General features: G+C 36.9%; 1 protein-coding gene across 3 annotated transcripts; it reads left to right on the forward strand.

The window, feature by feature from the left end:
* The first annotated feature begins 841 nt into the window (after positions 1 to 841).
* Positions 842 to 18,686, forward strand: LOC103581181 (Hermansky-Pudlak syndrome 3 protein). 3 transcript variants are annotated; one of them, XM_008563071.1, is made up of 11 exons: positions 842 to 944; positions 2,727 to 2,908; positions 3,750 to 3,930; positions 4,806 to 5,039; positions 6,280 to 6,465; positions 6,818 to 7,006; positions 8,052 to 8,159; positions 12,585 to 12,791; positions 13,588 to 13,678; positions 17,828 to 17,957; positions 18,165 to 18,686. In XM_008563071.1, the coding sequence occupies exons 1-10, from the start codon at positions 924 to 926 to the stop codon at positions 17,953 to 17,955; spliced, it is 1,527 nt and encodes a 508-aa protein (XP_008561293.1). In that variant the 5' UTR covers positions 842 to 923; the 3' UTR covers positions 17,956 to 17,957; positions 18,165 to 18,686. The 3 variants fall into 3 exon arrangements, 2 of the variants coding, with proteins under 2 accessions (XP_008561293.1, XP_008561294.1); XR_549634.1 differs by lacking the exon at positions 18,165 to 18,686 and having other exon boundaries at positions 13,584 to 13,678; positions 17,828 to 17,911; XM_008563072.1 differs by lacking the exons at positions 12,585 to 12,791; positions 13,588 to 13,678; positions 17,828 to 17,957; positions 18,165 to 18,686 and adding an exon at positions 9,073 to 9,961.
* The last annotated feature ends 1,037 nt before the right edge of the window (positions 18,687 to 19,723 follow it).

The raw sequence follows: 19,723 nt of genomic DNA on the forward strand, positions 1-19,723 counted from the left end.
TTTTAGCCGGGCCCCTCCCCGCTCTGTGTGCTCAGGACAGGGCTGGGGCGTGTCTTCTACCTACATGTTTTTATTTTTAAAATAAGTTTTTGCTTTTTTGAATTGTTTTTGCCTGTTCTCTGTTCCGCCAACAGGAATCAGAGGTTGAGTTCGTGACTGATCACTTAGAGTGTACACAGAGTGATCGGAGACTGACTGATCTTAAAAGCTGGCAAAGGAAAATAATTTATAATCTTGCATATTTAGCACTTTTAAAATATAGTATTTTAAAATGATTTTTTAAAATTCTAATTATTTGAAAATTCATTTAATCAAGAAATTTAAAAGATTGTGTACTAAAGAAAATGCATCGCATATGGAAAGCAGGAGATAAGATGTGCTTTAAGCAGACTTACGATTTTGTGTCTTCTGCATTTTCCCAGCAGCCGTGAGTGTTTTGCATTTTGCATGTTGCTTCTGCTTAGATTTGTGGCATAGGGAATGCTGAATTCATGAAGGCCACATGCAGGAGAGAGGCCAAATCTCTCTTCCCTTTGAGGGGTCTTGCCTCTTCTCTGAGCTTATTGCTTATTTGAGAATACTTGTGGAGTGAATTGGAAGGGATAGGTTTATCAATACGTGATAGTTATAGAATATTAAATGCTGTAGGCCTATGTAGTGTTGTGAACTAATGTTTTATAAAAACCGACTGCAAAACTAATCACTGAAAAAATTACTAAATGAAGGTGATTTCATAGTTATATTATTTTATGTTATTCAATATTTACCACTTAAAACTGCCATTTGTTAATAATATGTCTTATCTTACAAATCTTGTCCTTTGTTTTGCTTTTAGTTCTAAAAAAGATACCAGTGTTAAGATCAAAATACCTCCTGTAGCTGAGGCTGGGTGGAATTTGTATATTGTGAATACGACCTCACCAATGCAACTGTACAAAGAAATGGTACTCTTTTCAGACATCTGATTCATATTTGTAGAAATATAGAGTGAAATTGATGATCAGAAATTGATTCTAATTATCAGACATTCAGGATGCCACAGCCAACCAGATTCTAGGTTCTGACAGTGGAGTGTATATCTTTCTCCTCCTTCTCATTTTTATAGCTTCTAACATTTGAGGAGCCAGTAGAAATTCCCTTCAGTAAAATAAGACTCCCTTGGTTATCCAGGCCAAACATAAGTAGCCTTTGACCGCTCCTAACAAAGAGAACCAGGAAGTGAAAATGAAAGAAATCTAAGATTATTTACCCCATCTCACTCTTCTTTCTTTGAAACATTAGTAGATTGTCCCAGCGCACTGCAGCCTGTGCAGCATTGTCCTGTGGGTAGGGGCCTGGAGTGGGCATCCTTACTTCTGGTCTAAGAATGACAGCTTCCTACTCATCCTTGGCAATTATTTTAACTCTTTATTTTGAAATAATTTCAAACTTACAGAAGAGTTGCGAGAATAAAAATAGTACAGAGAAAACCTGTATATTTGCATATTTTACTTCATTTGCTTTTCTCTTTCTTTTTTTGCACTCTTGTCCTTTCTAAACGCACACACATACACATACTTTTTTTGTCTGATCCCTTGGAAGGTAAATTGTGTACACCATAGCCTTTCGCCCCTAAATACCTCAGTGTGTATTTTCTAAAAGTCAGCATAACCACAGTATGGTCATAAGCTTCAGTAAATTTAACATTTACATACTTTAGGTCTACAGTTCATACTCCAGTTTTGTCATTTGACTTAATGGCTTAGCATTTTCCTCCTCTCTAGTCCAGGATCCAGTCTAGGATCAGGTAGCATATTTTAACTATTACATTTCCTTAGCCTACTTAAATCTGGGATATTTCTGTAGCCTTTTTTTAATATGTCATTGACATTTTTGAAAAATACAATTTTCCCTTCTACCTTTTTTTTTTTTTTTTCCTGAGAGTGTTCCCGATTTGGGGTGTGTTTGATTTATTTCCCCCCACCCCTTGATTAGATTCAGGTTATGCATTCTCAGCCAGAATATTGCATAGGTGATGTTGTGTACTTTTAGGGTATCACATCCGGAGGCAGGTGATGTCCATCTGCCCCTCGTTGGTGATGTTTGTTTTTATCATCAGGTCAAGGTATTGCCTGATTTTTGCCTGGCATTTTAATGATGATAATTATATCAGCTTTGCCCTGTCTTTTTAGTCTTGCTTAATTGAAAGTCTTAGACTGCATCTAGATGATTCAACTACTGGAGTCTGAATATACTGATTGACTCAGATTTGCTAATGATCATTTTTATGAGCCTACTGTGAGTTATGGAAATAGATGTAGTAGAACCTAAACTCACCGATTGAAACTAAACTTAAGCAGGGGATACTCAGTCTCAATTTGAGACAGAGTTAAATCACAGGACATTTAAAAAAAAATAAGTTAACTGTTTCAAATACGTTCATTACCCTTATCCACTTGGCATCAAATTATTGGTAAGTTAACAGTATTATTAGTATTATAGTATTATTTGGACCTTCTCTAATGGTTAGAGCTGCTTAACAAGGTAGTGTTTACAATCATGTATGTATTAAACTGGCTCATAGATTGTGGGGACAAAAGTACTTCAGCTAAGGCCCTGTCAGAATGATAAATAACCACTTATTTATTTATTTTTAGGATTTAACGTAAAATAAATAGATGTTCTTAAGAACTGGGGAACTTTGGGGAGTCTTCAGCAATGTTAGCTGTTTGTCTTTTTTGTTTTAGGTAGACTATAGTAATACCTACAAGACTGTAAAAACCCAGAGCTGCATCCACCTTCTCAGCGAGGCTCATCTGTTGGTGAGAGCTGCCCTGATGGATGCCAGTCAGCTGGAACCTGGGGAGAAAACAGAGCTTTTAGAAGCATTTAAAGAAAGTTGTGGGCACCTTGGAGACTGTTACAGCAGGTTGGTGACACCTCTTGGAACCATGCTACGGAAGCCATCCAGAACTTGGGGCATACTGATTAGTTTTTCCATCTCTGGTAGTTACCTGGTAAATGGAGGAACACATAAGTACAAGCAGTTCATTTATTCACTTAGTCCACAAGCTTCTGTGAGCACATACTGTGTGCTAAGAGCTGTGCTAGCCTTAGAAATGCAAAGATGAACGTGACCTATCCCTACCTTCATGGAGTCACAGTTTACTAGATGAGCGGAAAGTCTCAAGTTCATAAGTCTCTCACCACTTAAATTAGGAATTTGAAGTATTTTTCAGGCCTCGAGGGGCCAATGACCAGTGAAAATCTCTGAGATAGCCGTATTACTAGTTTATTGTCAGCATGAGTTGGGCCGCCTGTGATTTTAATCTTAGTAGTCAGTGCTTTTATGATGTCAGAAAGGAACACTAGAATGAATTGTGATTTTTACTTTTAAGAATGATGTTTATAAAATTTTTTGTATGATTGTTTTAGAGGCTTACTTGACTCATATGAATGATTATAAATTAGTAAAACAGACTTTTCCTTCCTATAAACACCATAACTTTAGAATATTTGCCATCATGAATATTAAAATTCACTTAATTAATTGCTTTTCTATTTTTATTATGAGCAGACAAAAAAACCCTGCATTAATTAGAATGACATTATAAAATAAACCTTAGCCATTTGTTCTAATTACTAAGGGCAGTAGAAGAGTATTTTGAGATTTATGTCTTCTGGAAAGCATGATCTGTTTTATTATTGAATGTGTTAGGTATCAGGCTTAAAAATTACAAATTTGAGGATTTTTATTTCCTTCTCTTTAGGCTTGACACCCAGCATTCCCACCTTGCTTTGCCTTACTATAAGATGTCTGGTTTGTCTATGGCTGAAGTTTTGGCACGTGTGGACTGGACTGTAGAGGATGGATCACAGAAATATGAGAAGGGATTAATCTTCTATATCAATCATTCACTTTATGAAGACCTGGATGAAGAATTAAGTGAAGTGAATATAGTTTTCTATTTAGTTAAGCTAATACTTTTAACTTTTCATTTTAGTAATCTATGTAATGCTATTTAGAAGTCAGGTTCCATATATTTTTCTTCTTTGATATTCTTTTTCTAAGAAGGTAGTGTGCCCTTTTCTTCATTAATGATCATAGAATTACAGCTGGGGAAAGAATTGTGGGTCATCCCATACTTTCTCATTATATAGACAGGTAGATGTGGTCCATTGTGGTTGAGTGACCTGCCCAATGACAGCAGCATGTCTTTAGAAGAGTGACAGATGTGGGCCTTGCCTTCCTCCTCCTCATCTGCAGTCCTTCCCACAACACTAGTTGCCCCATTCTCTGTGCCCAAAACTTCACTTATGAAACCTGGCCCAGTGACTTTAAGACATTATTAAGGATTATTTTTAGTCCCTCAGGTATTTTAAACATAGTTGAACGCAAATATGACAAGTTGGAAATTGTGATACCAAATGATTTAAGGTTTTGAGAGAATTGAAATTTTCTCATATAAGCTACTTCATTGAGTATATTTTGAACAAAGTTATAGTTTTTTAATGGTGGACTTTTAAGCTTAATTTAATGAAATATTTTTCTTCTTGTGAATTCTTAGTAAAGTTGGAAATGTTTGTCACAACCTAGCACATATTTTCACTGCTTTTTCTTCATTATAACTCAGCAAAGAGATCACTTTAGGTCATCTCAGGTCTCCAAACATTAGTATCAACTCTGTCTTTTTTAATCAAAACATAATATAATTTTATGTTTACAGTCTTTGTATCTTGGCTTCATATATATGTGTGTGTGCTGATTTTGTTGCTTTCTGTTGGCTGACTGATCTTTTATTATTCCTTGTTCATTCTCACCAAAGGAGTTAGCAGCAAAAGTGGTTCAGATGTTTCATGTGGCTGAGCCGAAGCAACTGCCCCATATTCTCTGTAGTCCTTCTATGAAGAATATTAATCCTTTAACTGCCATGAGCTATCTAAGGAAGCTGGATAGTTCTGGGTTTTCATCGATTTTAGTGACGTTGACCAAGGCAACAGTGGCTCTTAAAATGGGAGATCTTGACATGTACAGAAATGAAATGAAAAGCCATCCAGAGGTATGATGCCCTCCCTGGTGTTGAAAGCAGGCTGAAATTGGACCTGGTAGTCCTGAGGTGTTTAGCCTTCCTCTGGCTTCTTTCTAGCTCATATTTTCTTAGTCGTAATGGAAAACAGACTTACTATTAAAAGGGAAGTGATCCAAGTGGGACTTTGGATCTGACAAATGAAAAAGAAATAAGACTGATAAATGGCAGCAATGGGCATACAAAGACCTTTCACCTTAGTGTCAGGTGAGTTCAGAGCACTGTGCTTGGTACTGAAGAATATACAGGCTCTGCCCCTAGCCAGACAGTCTAATGTAGCATGAAGGATATGGTGTATGCACTGAAAATAGAGGAGTGATGTGTATTTAAGTACAGCAGGGGAATATTAGCACTGAGCCTTAGGAGTCTAGTAGTTGCAGAAATAGCTCATACTTGGGAAAATCACAGATGACTTTATGGAGGATTAGACATTTGAATGGTGTTTCAAAGGAAGAGAGGTTATTTCCTGAGGGAAAGAGGTCATTTAGGGACATGAGCCAAAGACGTTGGTCATTTAGGGGAAGAAAATAAGAGGTAATGTTAATTGAGCACTTACTATGTCTCAGGCCTATTCTAAGCCCCTGCATATTTTATCTGATTTAATTCTTATAATAATACTACAAGGAAGATGCTGTTATGGCTATTATACAGATGTGGGAATTAAGACACCAGGATCACACAGCTGGTGACTGGTAGAGCCAGAAGAACCAGGCGGCCCGACTTCAGAATCTCTGCTCCTACACTGTTGTTTTTGCTCCCTGACTGTGGTCAAATGCAACAGTATGTCTTGGTTTCTAAAATGAGAAGAACAGAAGTGCTTTATCACTGTACAAATGACACGTTTTGTTAGGATGAGGAGGGAAAGTCAACATCAGGGTGTCCTCTGCTTTGAAGAGTAGAATTCTAGAAAAATGAATTTTCTTTCCGTAATTTTGATTTTTTTATTTTCTAATCAAGTAGAAATATAATAAGAACTTAAATATAAAGCTCTCTACAAAAATAGGACATCTTGATGCCTAGTTAAATATTAATAATTTCTATAAGACAGTTAATGATGTCCTTTGTGTAAGAACAAGTTTTTATAGTTAAAAAATTGTGATAAAAGTAAATTAGTAATAGCTTAGCCATGAATTGTGAATGTACTAGTATGTGTTTCCAAGATGAACAATCTGAATGCAATCTACATTTTCTTTCTAAATTTTTTTATCTGAAGATGAAGTTGGTGTGTGGCTTCATTCTGGAACCTCGGCTATTGATTCAACGGAGGAAGGGACAGGTTGTTCCAACTGAGCTTGCAATTTACTTGAAAGAGACTCAATCTGGATTGCTTGTGGCTTCAGTCCTGGGCTTGCAGAAGAACAACAAAATTGGAATTGAAGAAGCAGATTCCTTCTTTAAGGTGTGTCACCTTGAAAATGTAATTTTTCTGGATGGCCTGATAAGATCAGTGGAGAGTGAGGAGCAGAATAAGAGAAATGAGTTTTTCGTTTGTTTATTGAAAAAACAGACTTATACATCATCAATTTGATAAAAGTACAAATTAAAAGAAGGTATCTGGAGAAAACTTCATTCATGCAACCTAGAATCTGTTTCCTGCTGAAAATGTCTAAACTTGCTTTTGCCATGGCACCAGTGCTAATGGTAAATTATTAATTGCATGGCCCACGTGATGGAGTGATATTCAACCCAGCTATAACTTAATCAGTGCTATATTTATCTGGCATACACAGGCTTGTTTCATTGTTTTCAAGGTGCTCTGTGGTAAGGATGAAGATGTGATTCCTCAGCTCTTGGTAGACTTTTGGGAAGCTCAGCTAGTGGCATGTCTCCCAGATGTGGTAATTCAGGAGCTCTTTTTCAAGCTCACATCCCAATACATCCGGAGGTTATCTAAGAGGCAGCCTCCTGATACCACACCATTGCGAACGTCAGAGGATCTGGTAAGAAAATGGAATATAATACATTAAATAAAACTCACACATTGCACATTACAATTATGTACCTTCTTATTTTTAATGACTTAGAATTGAACCCAGTTTTCTATTACCAGCTATCTTACTTAAGCAGGATTTAAAAATACACTTAAAACTTGTTTATGACTAAAGTTGCCCGTACTTTAAATAATTTTATATTCCAAAGAATGCCCCTACTGCTCCTCTATTACTTACTTGCAGTGGTACCTCAGTAACCGAAGCATGTGGAAAGGGGCTTTCCCCAGAACATCACCACGTCTTTCCCTCCTCAGCAGAGGACCATTAAGTAGAATATGAGAGAAGAGACATCTGCAGACCTCCCTAGTGGGAGAGGAACTGCAGACGGCTTGTGGGAGGGGGACTTCCTTACTGGGATCCCATTTCCTGTCAGCTGCACACACAGAACCATTCTGTAGCATTCAAGGCAGTAATAACAGCTCTTTCTGTCTTTTTTGCTCCCGTGTTTTCTTCCAGTGCCTTTGTCTCTCAGGGATGATGTGGCTAATGTTCTTTCTTTTTTTGGTGGCTGACTGGTACAGAGATCAAACCCTGGACCTTGGTGTTATCAGCACCATGCTCTAACCCACTGAGCTAAACATCCAGCCCATGTCACCAGCTTCTTGAGTAAGGCTTCATGGGAATTGTCTTGAGAACTTATGGAAGATATTTTGCTTCCCAAAGAAAGTAGTATAAATAAAAATTATTTCCAGTATTACTGTTAACTCTTTTTGAGTATAATTAACTTAAAAGCTGTATCGTTCTTTTTGCTAGGAAATGCATCTTTCGAATATTTTAGATTTTAAAATATAAAGGAATATTTAGAGCAAAAGCAGAAAGGCTGAAACATTTTCCAGAGGAATACATTCTAAAAGACTTTCCTTCCCCATTTTCAGGAAAGTGTATACCTAATTCTGTGACATGGCAGAGGATTAATGATTGCTTGCTTTCTGTGGAATGGATAAAGGGTTTTTTTGTTATGTTTTGTTTATGGTAAATTTCTTCTGTGTTTTAGATAAACTCCTGTAGTCATTATGGCTTAATTTACCCATGGGTTCATGTCTTAATATCGTCTGATTCCTCAGCTGATAAAAACTACACAGAAGACCTTTCAAAATTACAGGTAAATAAAAATGCCTCTTTTTCTTATGAATATGCATATTATAATATAATGTAAGAATTAAATTTGGTAAGACCTCGTGTCCTCTTAATCTAGAATGTATAATTTGGGTGGGAAAATCATAGTTAGGCATACTCAGGAGCTTTGGAGGGGATTCCTGCCTCTGCCTAAAACTGCTGACAAGTGGGCCTTCTGTGCTGAGAGGCTGGTTTCAGCGAGCATCACCAAGTCACGTGACTGCCTTCCTCATTTTGAGGATGTGCTTGAAAACTCTTTGTGAAATGAAAATGTGGCAAATGTTTAGTGGTGTTTTTATTGATGTAATCCATTTTTTTTTTTTTTTGGTGTTGATTTACATATTTTAGGCCTCCAACTCAAGCCAACCACTACTGTTTGTCTTATAAGAAACAAGACAAAGTAGCCAGTTTATCCAGCTCCTATAAAAGGATTTTTAAAAAATAAGAAAGGAATGATTAGAGAGCATAGATCATCCTGCAAGAATTCTGGCCATGCCAGTGTTTTGACTGGAAATGAGAAATAATCTTCATTTGACTTGGTAGATCAGACTGGATTAGATATGCATGTGATTTTATTTAATGTAGCTCAGTGCCCAGATATAATCTCCACATGTTTTGTTTGGTCTTCCCAGTATAGCTGCCAACATGTAAAAATTAAGAGTTAATATAAGAATTGAGTTTCCAGTTACTCTTGAAAAATTCAGCAGGACTGGTGACCCTGGACTCTCACTGTTTCCAGGCCCCGAGGGCCGGTACAGACTGGTGGCCGCCCTCGATGGGCAGTGCTCATGCTGTCCTTTCTGCACACTTCTCACTTCCATGTCTTCCTGATCCCCATGTTCATTTTTCTTATACCCTGTTGCCTTCGTGCATTTTCATTTTCTATTTTTCCCCTTTAGGCTTTTGAATCTGCAGTCTTTGCTTTACACTCTGGGAACTGGTGTAAGTGTGGTTATTGCCTAAAAACCCAAAATGTCAAATTGAAGATGGAGTTTGGGGAAGGAAGCTCAAGGGGCCATATTTCTTAGACTCAGCTTTTAGACAGGACTGTGTAGTCTCTAGAGATGGAGTCATTTACATTTTTCTAAAAAAAAAATCACCAAAGAAGATTCTTGTCTTTTGTCACTAGTACCCTTATGACACAGAGGCTTCTGAGGGCTTAGCCTCAGATGTGTTCATTTCATGAATATTGCTTGAACATTTACCTTGTACCTGTGATAGACAGTATTGCACAGGATAGGCAGGCCCTTGTCCTCCCAGAACATGTGTACTAATTACATATTTAAATCCTAATAGTAGTGAGTGCTATTAAATTTCCCCTGATAAAGTTTCAAAGCATATTTATAGTCACTGCTTGGCAAAGTGTAATTCAGTGATCTTTTAAAATACGTTTTAAAGTATTTAAAAAGGATACATTCTTTCTGGGAATCTTTGCTATTAAAGGACAGAAATGTAGTTGGCCTAAACTTTTGAAAATACTTTCCCTAGTTATAGCTTTTTCTAGATTATCTGTGGGTCAATTAGTGTTAGACATTAAGAAAAAACCATCGAGAAACAAAAGATTTTATCGGTTCTCACCTAGACGAATTAGGGGTGGCTTGGAATCACTTGGAGAGCTTTTCCAGGATTGTATAACACTTGTCTCCCCTCCCCTGCCACAGATTTCATATGAGTATCTATTGTCCTCAATCACCACAATAGTGTATTTGTGCAATACTAAAAGTAAGAACAGTCTATAAACCACTCGTATGTCAAAAAGCTGCTGTTTGGAATAAAACACTAACAAGTAAATGTCCTGCCTTTTGCCAAAATTGTTGTGGTTCTCCTCCCCCCGACCTCCTTGACAGCCATCTGTCCTTAGAATGACAGTTGTGATGGTCTAGGTGGAGAAGACAAGGAGTCTGTGGATTCCAGCCCTGCAGAGTCAGAGCAGCGGGTGAGGGATCTTTATTGGAGAAGGGAAGGGATAACACAGGTGTTGAGGGTGGCGAGGGGTCCATTTCCAATACTGAAAAAAAAAATGGAGCACTCTGCTAAGAAGCAGACATTAGCAGTACTTTAATAACAGTAGCCTTTGAATCATTTTTCAATCCAGTGATATTATATATGTGTTGTTTAGTGTTTCTTAACTATCGTACTTATTTCAAACTTCTTTTTTTTTTTTTTCTTTTTTGTCTTTTTTACTGACCGGCAACGGATCGCAACCCTCAGTGTTGCGCCCGTACCGGACCAGGACCGGCAACGGGATCACAACCCTCGGTGTTGCTCCCACACCTCGCTCAGCCAGTGAGCAGGAACCGGTCTGTATGTGGGATCCGAACCCTCGGCGGGAGCGCCGCCGCACTTCCCAAGTGGGGGAAGCGCTTCCCAATGGGACCGGGCCGGCCCATTTCAGACTTCTTAATGACATGGATAAAACTAAGTAAAATTTTATAAGTAATCCATTTTATACCAAGTTTTGACTACTTTCATTTTAACCATGGTTTGTTATCCATGACTGTCCCCTTCCTGCACCACCCATTATCCCGATTAACCAAGAATTGAATATAGAAATTATCTGTGTTCCATGTTGGAAGATGTGTGAATGGGAAATTATCACATTATCTCCTCTTTGCCATCTTATTGTAAGGAAATTATTCAGATGGACAATTTATTAAAGTTACAGAAAGAAAAGGGACCTACCTTATTTTCCTAGCCAATCCTTGCTAGATATTTGGAATAAAATAATCACACTGACTGCGAATGGATAGTTCATGTTCCATGTCCGTCTGTAAGTCTGAGAAGATGCTGTAGCAAAAAGGATACAAGAGAAGAAAATCAGGACGTAACCATCTCATCTTTATTCAGGAGAAAGGGAAAGCAAGATTATTTTGGTGATAGAATCAAAAGTAGTATGTAAAATACTTTCAAGTTAAATGCCTAAAAGTAAAAAACTGGTTAAGTTTGAGATACTGAAATAATACCTGTTCCCTGTCATTCAGCTTGTGGTAAATGGTATTGATACAGATGATTAGGTTCTAAACAATCACTTTAGTTTTCTTAAATGTTAAATTTTAATTTTGATTATATATGTAGCACATGCTTATTATGGAAAATTTGGAAAATACAGTGAAATGTGAAAAGAAAAAAAAAAACATGCTTTGTCTTCTCATCCAGTGAGCTAATCTCTGTTTCAAACTGTGATACTCTTCCAAAGGTATTTCCATATATGCATATACCTATGTAGATTTTACAGAACTGACCATGCCGTGAATATAGTCTCCCCCTTTGCCATGGTTTTACTTCCACAGTTTTTTTCAGTCACCTGTGGTCAATCATGGTCTGAAAATATTACACAGAAAATTCCAGAAATGCACAATTCATAAGTTGTTTGGTTTTTTTGGTAGTGGTTTTTTTTTGGCCGCTGGCCACAGTGGGGATCCAAACCCTTGACCTTGGTGTCATAACACCATGCTCTAACCAACTGAATAATTCTTAAGTTTTAAGTTGTGTGCGATTCTGAGCAGCATGATCTACTCTATCCCACCCAAAATGTGAATCAGCCCTCAGTTTGGTGCATCCATGCTGTCCATGCCCATTAGTCACTTAATAGCCATCTCTTTGTGAGATCCACCATTCTGTTACCACCATGTTTGTGTTCAAGTAATCCTTATTTTACTTAGTAATGGCCCCAAAACACAAAAGTAGAGATACTGGCATATTGTTCTATTTTATTACTAGTTGTTAATCTCTTACTGTGCCTAATTTATAAATTAAACCCTATATGTATATGTAGGAAAAAAACACAGTATATGGAGGGTTTAAGACATCCATTGTGAGTTTTGGAACGTATCTCCTGCAGATGAGGGAGGACTACTGTATAATTCTGTGTTAAGGTCTTTTTATTCAGCTTTTTATCATGAGCTTTTTCTCATTAACAAGACTTTGAAAACATTATTTTGATGGCTATATTCTATCATATGAATGTACCATAATTTATTTGCTCTTTTCTTACCATTGAACATTTAGATTACTTGTAATTTTTCAATATTGTGAATACTCTTGTGGTGAGTATCATTGAATGTAAGTCTATAACTATATGTTAATTATTTACTTAGGATAGAAGCCTAAAGAATTCTTATTAGTTTTAATTTGCAATTCATCCAAAGCAGATAAAATCATGTTATTTGAAAAATGTTTGCTTTCTGTTAAACAGATCTTTATTCTTTAAAGTAGGAGTGGTTTCAAGATTACTTAATACTTCGGTCCACTTAGATTTATTAAATAAGGACCATATGCATGTGCTCTACAATTGCATTCTTTTTCTCTTTTTGGCAAGTCAAGTTTAGTCTTTTTTAAAAAATTGTATTCTATAGTTGGCTTTAGTTTTTTGGGTGCTTCATTCCATAACATTTCACTTTTCTGTTCATAGTCTCTTGTATGTGGTCCTTCATTTGACATAGCTTGCATTATTCCGTTCTTGGAGCCACTCTCAGAAGACACTATTGCTGGCCTCAGTGTTCATGTTCTGTGTCATACGCGCTTGAAAGAGTATGAACAGTGCATAGACACACTGTTAGAGAGATGCCCAGAGGCAGTCATTCCATACGCTAATCACGAACTGAAAGAAGAGAACCGGGTATGCTTTTCATATTACATTTTTAGACTTGTCAGTGATAATCAGATTTGATAATCTTGTTCCATTATCTGCGAAATGGGTCCAACCTCACAGGGCTGTGTGAGTCCAAAAAGCACATGAGGATACTTGAAAAAGTTTATGGAAAAATAGAATTAAATGATAATACAATCTTTCCATGAACTTTTTGAAGTACCTTTGTATATGTTTATTTTATTTACTTATTCATTTTGGTGGCTGGCTGCTATGGGGATCCAAACTCTTGACCTCCCTCATATATGTGAGGTGTTTTGAGTACTGTTAGGTGCTGTTAAAAGGTATGGTGATGTTATGTTATCATCCCATCATATCATTAAAAATCTCTTCTTTGGAGATGAAGTGGGTGATTACTTGAAGATTTGGGAATCGTAATATATGATGAGAAAATATATTCGGTGCCATATGGTCTTTAGTTTAGAAATTAGAAGAGTTTTAGATTTTAGTACTTTTTCTTTTCTTCCTTCTTTCCTTTTTGCCACCTAAGAGATAACAGGACATGTTTGTATTTCTTCTTGAAAATATCTTTGTTCATATGTACAATACATGTATTATTGGATTTTCAAGTTACAAACCTGACTTTTATGTTACAGTTTAAGCATAAGACTGGCTGCTGATATAATTTGTGTTATATCAAAGTTGGGTGCCTTAACCAAAATGGTACATCTTTGCCATTTGCTTTCTTGCACAATCTTCTTATTCTCATTGGAAACTGAATATAAAATACATCAAAGTAAAATTTATACACTTTTTCCTAAGATAGACTCTGTGGTGGAAAAAACTGCTGCCTGAACTTTGTCAGAGAATAAAATGTGGTGGAGAGAAATACCGACTTTACCTCTCATCATTAAAAGGTAGAATGATCTTTTTTGCTTGATAATAAATTTAAGAGCCTTTGTTTTAAATTTGCTGACGTATAGAATCATCTGGAATGCTTATTTTCAACATTCACATGCCCCCATCACGTATGATATTCATTTATCTCTCGTAGTCACAGATCAGATGTTCTAAGTTAATCTTTTCAAACATATCACAGTCATAGAAACTCACAACTTCAATATTTTAAAAACTTGAGTAGACATTAAGACAATTACATCTTTTATTAATGATCTGTGTGCTTAATTTACTTAATTTCCTACATGTAGAAGTTAAGGTTATTATTATTAGACATAATTGTAAGCAATCATTGAGGAATGACAAGTTCCTCAGGGATTTGAAAGTGGAGTGTCTCTAAATTGTACAGTATTTCACAGCATAGGTAGTTACTTGAATTTTCATTGTTCACAGTCTTTTTTTTTTTTTTTAAGAAATTGCCTATATGATTGCTTTTCCAATTTTTTTTCCCAAATTTTTTTTTTTTTTTTCCCCTTTTTTTTTTTTTTTTTTTTTTTTTAGTGGGGGGTGAGCAGCTGGCTGGCATGGGGATCTGAACCCTTGACCTTGGTGTTATAAGGCTGTGCTCTAACCAACTCAGCTAACCAGCCAGCCCATAAATCTTAATAGATACCTGATTAGCTGTATTTTTACTGTTATGTTAGTATCACTAATTAATTGCTGGCTTGATGAAAAAGGGTATGGTTATGTTGCTTGCACATAAACTACTAGAAATTGACAGTGTTGGAATTTTATTTTCCAGCTGAGGTAATTAATTATTAAAATGTTAGGCAGGGCCAGGGGCCATGGGAGATTATTTTTGTGAAGATCCCCATTTAATTAAAGTTACGTGTTATGATTGGGAAGAGCAGTAGGTGACTCCCTACTAACTCTCCTACCCATCTCCCTGAGTGCTTTTGGTTTCCAGAAGATGGAAGTGTTAGGTGTTTGATTGCTTTGCCCCACTTGCATCAAATTTTTCACATAATTTATCACTGAATATTTGTGTTGGTGGATCTCTTACCGGTGCAGATGTCCCACATCTGTACACCTTAGCAACATCATCTTAGTCAAAAGACTTTCTTCATCCTTTTCTAATCCATGTCCACACTCTTTCTATTCAGCCCTAACTTACCTGTAGTCTTTCCTCCAAATGTTCCATTTTTCTCTATCTTCAAAATATGTTTGTGTGTGCATACAGAGGTGCACGTGTGTGTGGCTTAGTTCTGTGTGCGGTATACCTTTATTAAACTGTGATGCTTCTAGAGCTTGCGTAGTGTTTTACTGATTTTTCATGTTGTGTCTTCCTCACAGCAATGTGCCTTTCCCATAGGAAACATTCTGTAACTGTTGATGGGAAGGGGAGACACCTGAAGAACTTCAGGGGCATTTCACAAGTCTTTCTGTTAGCAGCTGTATTACACTAAGAAGGGCCCAGGATTGAAGTCTGCAGAATTGCAACTGAGTTCCAGGTCTGTCACTTACTGAGTGACCTGGAGGAAGCTGGTTTTTAACATCCTGGGAATAATGAGAAGTTCAGGACTGACTCGAGTAAAATGTTAGGCAAAATTGCAAGAGAGTAAGGTTGGAGACAGGTCAGGGACTTACTTAATAAGTTTAAGAGCTTTGCGCCGGCCCGGTGGCGCACTGGATAAGTGCGCCGCTTGGGAAGCGCGGCGGCGCTCCCACCCGAGGGTTCGGATCCCACATACAGACCGGTTCCCGCTCACTGGCTGAGCGAGGCGCGGGAGCAACACTGAGGGTTGCGATCCCGTTGCCGGTCCCCGGTCTGGTACGGGGGCAACACTGAGGGTTGCGATCCGTTGCTGGACACAGAAAAAGACAAAAGAAAAAAAAAAAAAATAATAAGTTTAAGAGCTTGGATTTGTTGTTTCTGTAATGTAGTGTGTCTTAACCTTGGTTTGTTGACATTTTGGGCCACATAATTGTCCTTGTGCATGGGGGTTTCCCCTGTGCATTTTAGGATGTTAAAGAGCATCCCTGGCTTCTACCCGCTAGGTTCTAGTAGCACTACCCCGGTTATAACAAACAAAAATGTCTCCAGACATTGCCCAATGGTCCTTTGGGGTAAAGAATTGTCCTGGTTGGGAATCACTGCACTATTGCAGAGCCATTTAAACTAGGCGTACTGGATGGCTTCTTTAAGAAAATATTTGTTACTGCTTTTGTAATAATGAACTATGCTTATTTTTTAAAATTCTAGTACTGTAGTAAATTACAAAAATAAAGTTTAAAAAGTCATTTAAAATCCCTCTAGCCAGAAATAACTATTTTCAACATTTGATGAATATTTTCTAGACATGCTTTAGTATTTTAAGCATGCTGGTTTACATTTAGGTAGGTCATTCTTAGAAAACTTTTAGGTTTGAGTGGCTGGTGAGTGGAGTAGAGCAAGTTATTTTAATCTTTTCTTAGCCTCAGTTTTCCCAACTGTAAATCAGGCTTGATACCTACTAGTATATTCTTAGATTAAATAAAAACCTGAGAGGATTATAGGAGGAATTAAATGAGAAATTATATACAGAAGTACTATATCAATTTTTAAAGTAACACTATGGATTTAAGATATTGACCTTATTTTTGGAGTTAATAACCTGTATTAGCCCCTCATTGGTTGGCAGAAGGGGAGAATTGGGCAGTGGCAAGATTTTTGTTGGCTCTGTAATGACTCTACACTAGTGTTTGGATTGCTGTGTACAGGTTCCACATTTAGGCAAGTAAATAGTTTGATAGAAAGGGCCGGCCCGGTGGCGCACTGCTACAGTGTGCCACTTGGGAGTGTGGCGGCGCTCCCGCCGAGGGTTCGGATCCCACATACAGACCGGCAGCTCACTGGCTGAGCGAGGTGCGGGTGCAACACCGAGGGTTGCGATCCCGTTGCCGGTCCCGGCCGGTATGGGCGTGACACTGAGGGTTGCGATCCGTTGCCAGTCACGAAAAAAGACAAAAAGGAAAAAAAAAATAGTTTGATAGGAAAACATCAGTAATCCTGTTTTCACATGGGTTTTACAAACTAGTTAGTAGTTGCTGTTTATTAACGTCTTATTATATGTCACACGTGCATTATTGTGTTTTAATTTAATTCTTACTGGAACTCTGGAAGCCAGTAGATGGTACTACTAAATTATAGATTAGGAAAGTAGGACTTGGGAGGTTAACTGACTTTCTTAAGGTCACTCAGTGAGTAGGTAGAAGAATCTGGTTCCCTTCCCAAGTCTGTTGGATTCCAGAGCTAGGTATCTTTTCTATACACCACTACTGCTCCATTCATTAACTCTTTGGCAACAAGTGCGGGTCATTCCATTATATAAAGGATGATTTAGGTTTCTGAATATTGGACAGAAGACTTTAGATTGATTTTATGTTTTGTTCACTCTGCAAATAAAGTTAAGTGGTGGGTATGCAAGGACCACATGGAGAATGGCACTGAAGTGCGGATAGAGCCGTAAGACCAAATGGATGTTTATTGTGAACGTTGGTCTTAAGTGTCATCCTTCTCTTCCTTGGAGTGGGCAGCATATATCTATTAAAAAGCCATAGAATCATAAAATTGTATAATTGTCCGTACACATAATGTTCGATAAATTCCTTAATAGTGAAAATGATTGCTAGAGCACCTTACTTTGCAGTTTGGAAAAAAAGGTAAAATGGTCATGAAAACAGATTTGTGCTTGTTAATAACATGAAAATCTCATAATGGGAACTGTATTTAGGAAAATGTTATCCAACAATTCATGGTATTTCCTGTCCTAGCAGGCAATCTTCATAAATTAGCTGCAGTATAGTCCTAGCATTAAGAACAGTGTTCAAATGATTCTATTTTTCTTTAGAGCATAGTAGAAATCTATTGAAAAGTAGTGTAGTAATTCAGGAATGAAATAGTAAATCTAAATTGCATGGGGTTAGTATAAAATAAACTCAAAGGATTCTGGAAAAGATAAAAAGTTGTTAAAACCGTAAAGTTGTCTGTGGATTTGAGACTGATGTTTTTTTCTTTGTAGTTATAACATTTTTTTTACCTGAACTAGCTTCTAATTGGTTGGTTAAGAAGAGAACTGGGTGAAAGATACACTTTCAGTTCTAACTCAAATATTCTTTCCCACAAACAGAAACATTGTCAATTGTTGCCATGGAACTAGAACTGAGGGATTTCCTGAATGTTCTCCCAGGAGATGGCACTGCAGCATTTTTCTTGCCATATCTTCTTCACTGCAGCCGAAAGAAATCAGTGACTTGAAGGTATCATTTAAAAAACATCACAGTAGCATGTGGGACTGAATTTTAAAAACTGGAATGCCAGTAAAAATAAAGGAGTTTTCATATTATGTGTATATCAAATGATATGTTTTCGTAGGATATATACATATTAAACGCTTTCAGGCTGCTTACATGTTGTGGTAACTATTAGTTTCTTAATTTATGACCTGAATCCATTTAATTGTCCAGAATATAAAAAATCTTCAAGATATAAGAATTCCTAAAAGAAGCCATATATTTTTAAAGATGGAGACTAAATTTTATTCCAAGGGACAGCATCAATTCACTGTTGGAGACATGACAATCTTCATCGTCTCAAGAGCACTTTAAGGAAACATTTTACAAGTATGCTTGACAGAATGTCACTCTGAAAGTGGTTCAGAAGTTTTTCTTGATATTTCCAGATTTCTCTATTGGGTCACTTTTTAAAAAATAATTGCCTTTGACAGAGAGGTTAATGTTTTGCCACTGTGAAAGATTTCAAACTTTATTTTCTTGTTAATTTTAAAATTTATGCTATGTTTCTCTTTGAATCAAATGGAGTTAGAAGTTTGCAAAACTAACTTTCTTCTTGTCTGGCTATTATCGCGATTTGTTGAATGCATGTTTTTTTCAGCCAAAGCCTTGTTTTCATTTTTTTATTGATGTATACTCTTGCTCTTTTAGCTAGAGCATATATGAAAATAAAGAAATATATCATTGTATTCACAACTGTGTCTTCTTTTTTAACCTCTTTATGAAGAATTTTGAGTCCAAGTTCAACTCACTGATGGTGTCCTTTGAATCCAGTTAAGGCTGGGCAAAAATTTTACCCACCCAGAGTCTGCCACAACTGTATTTTATTTTATTTTTTTTTGTAAATAAGGATCATTTTATGGGTAAAGATATATACTGTGAACATACAGCAGGCATTGTGTCCACAAGAGAAACATCTATTTGGTTAGCCTGAGATATGGCTAGAATAAAATTTCACATTACATATGGGAACAATTTTATATTTTTTGTCTAATGTTGCAAAATAGCGGAAACTAATAATGTATCTCCATATAGTAGAATGTCAGTACATACTTTTCTTTTGATTACTTCTTATTTCATTCTATTGCTAATGAAGATATCAATCGTTATTCTACAATTGGAGACTGATTGAAATCTCCTAAGCATTACAGAACATTTTTACTATATTTGTTGCATGCTTATGCTAGATAGGCTTGCTTTTTATTTTTTATTTTATTTTTTTAACATTTTATTTTATTTTATTTTGTCAATATACAATGTGGTTGATTATTGTGGCCCATTACCAAAACCTCCCTCCCTCCTCCCTCTCCTCCCTCCCCTCCCTCCCTCCCAACAACGTCCTTTCTTTTCGCTTGTCATATCAACTTCAAGGAATTGTAATTGTGCCACAACTGTATTTTGAAGCTTTTCTCCTGATGGCAGCATTCATCCTTACCAGGGTTTAATATGTAGAATTGCTCCTCAACTCTGCCTTTCTCCAGTTTCATATAACTTCCTTTTGACTATCTCTTCAAGGGTTTACAAAACTACGATTGGCATTATTTTATTTTTATTTTATTTCATGTTATTTTATGATGGAGTTTGAATGTGTTGTCCCCTCCAAAACTCATGTGGAAATTTGATCTCCAATGTGACAGTGTTGGAATCTGATTGAGTCATGGGGGCAGATCCCTCGTGAATCGATTAATGCTCTCCCTTGGGCAGGGGGCATTAATGAGTGAGTTCTCGCTCTA

The sequence above is a fragment of the Galeopterus variegatus genome, unplaced genomic scaffold (genome assembly GCF_000696425.1).
Source record: "Galeopterus variegatus unplaced genomic scaffold, G_variegatus-3.0.2 Scaffold12512, whole genome shotgun sequence".
NCBI classification, from domain to species: domain Eukaryota; kingdom Metazoa; phylum Chordata; class Mammalia; order Dermoptera; family Cynocephalidae; genus Galeopterus; species Galeopterus variegatus.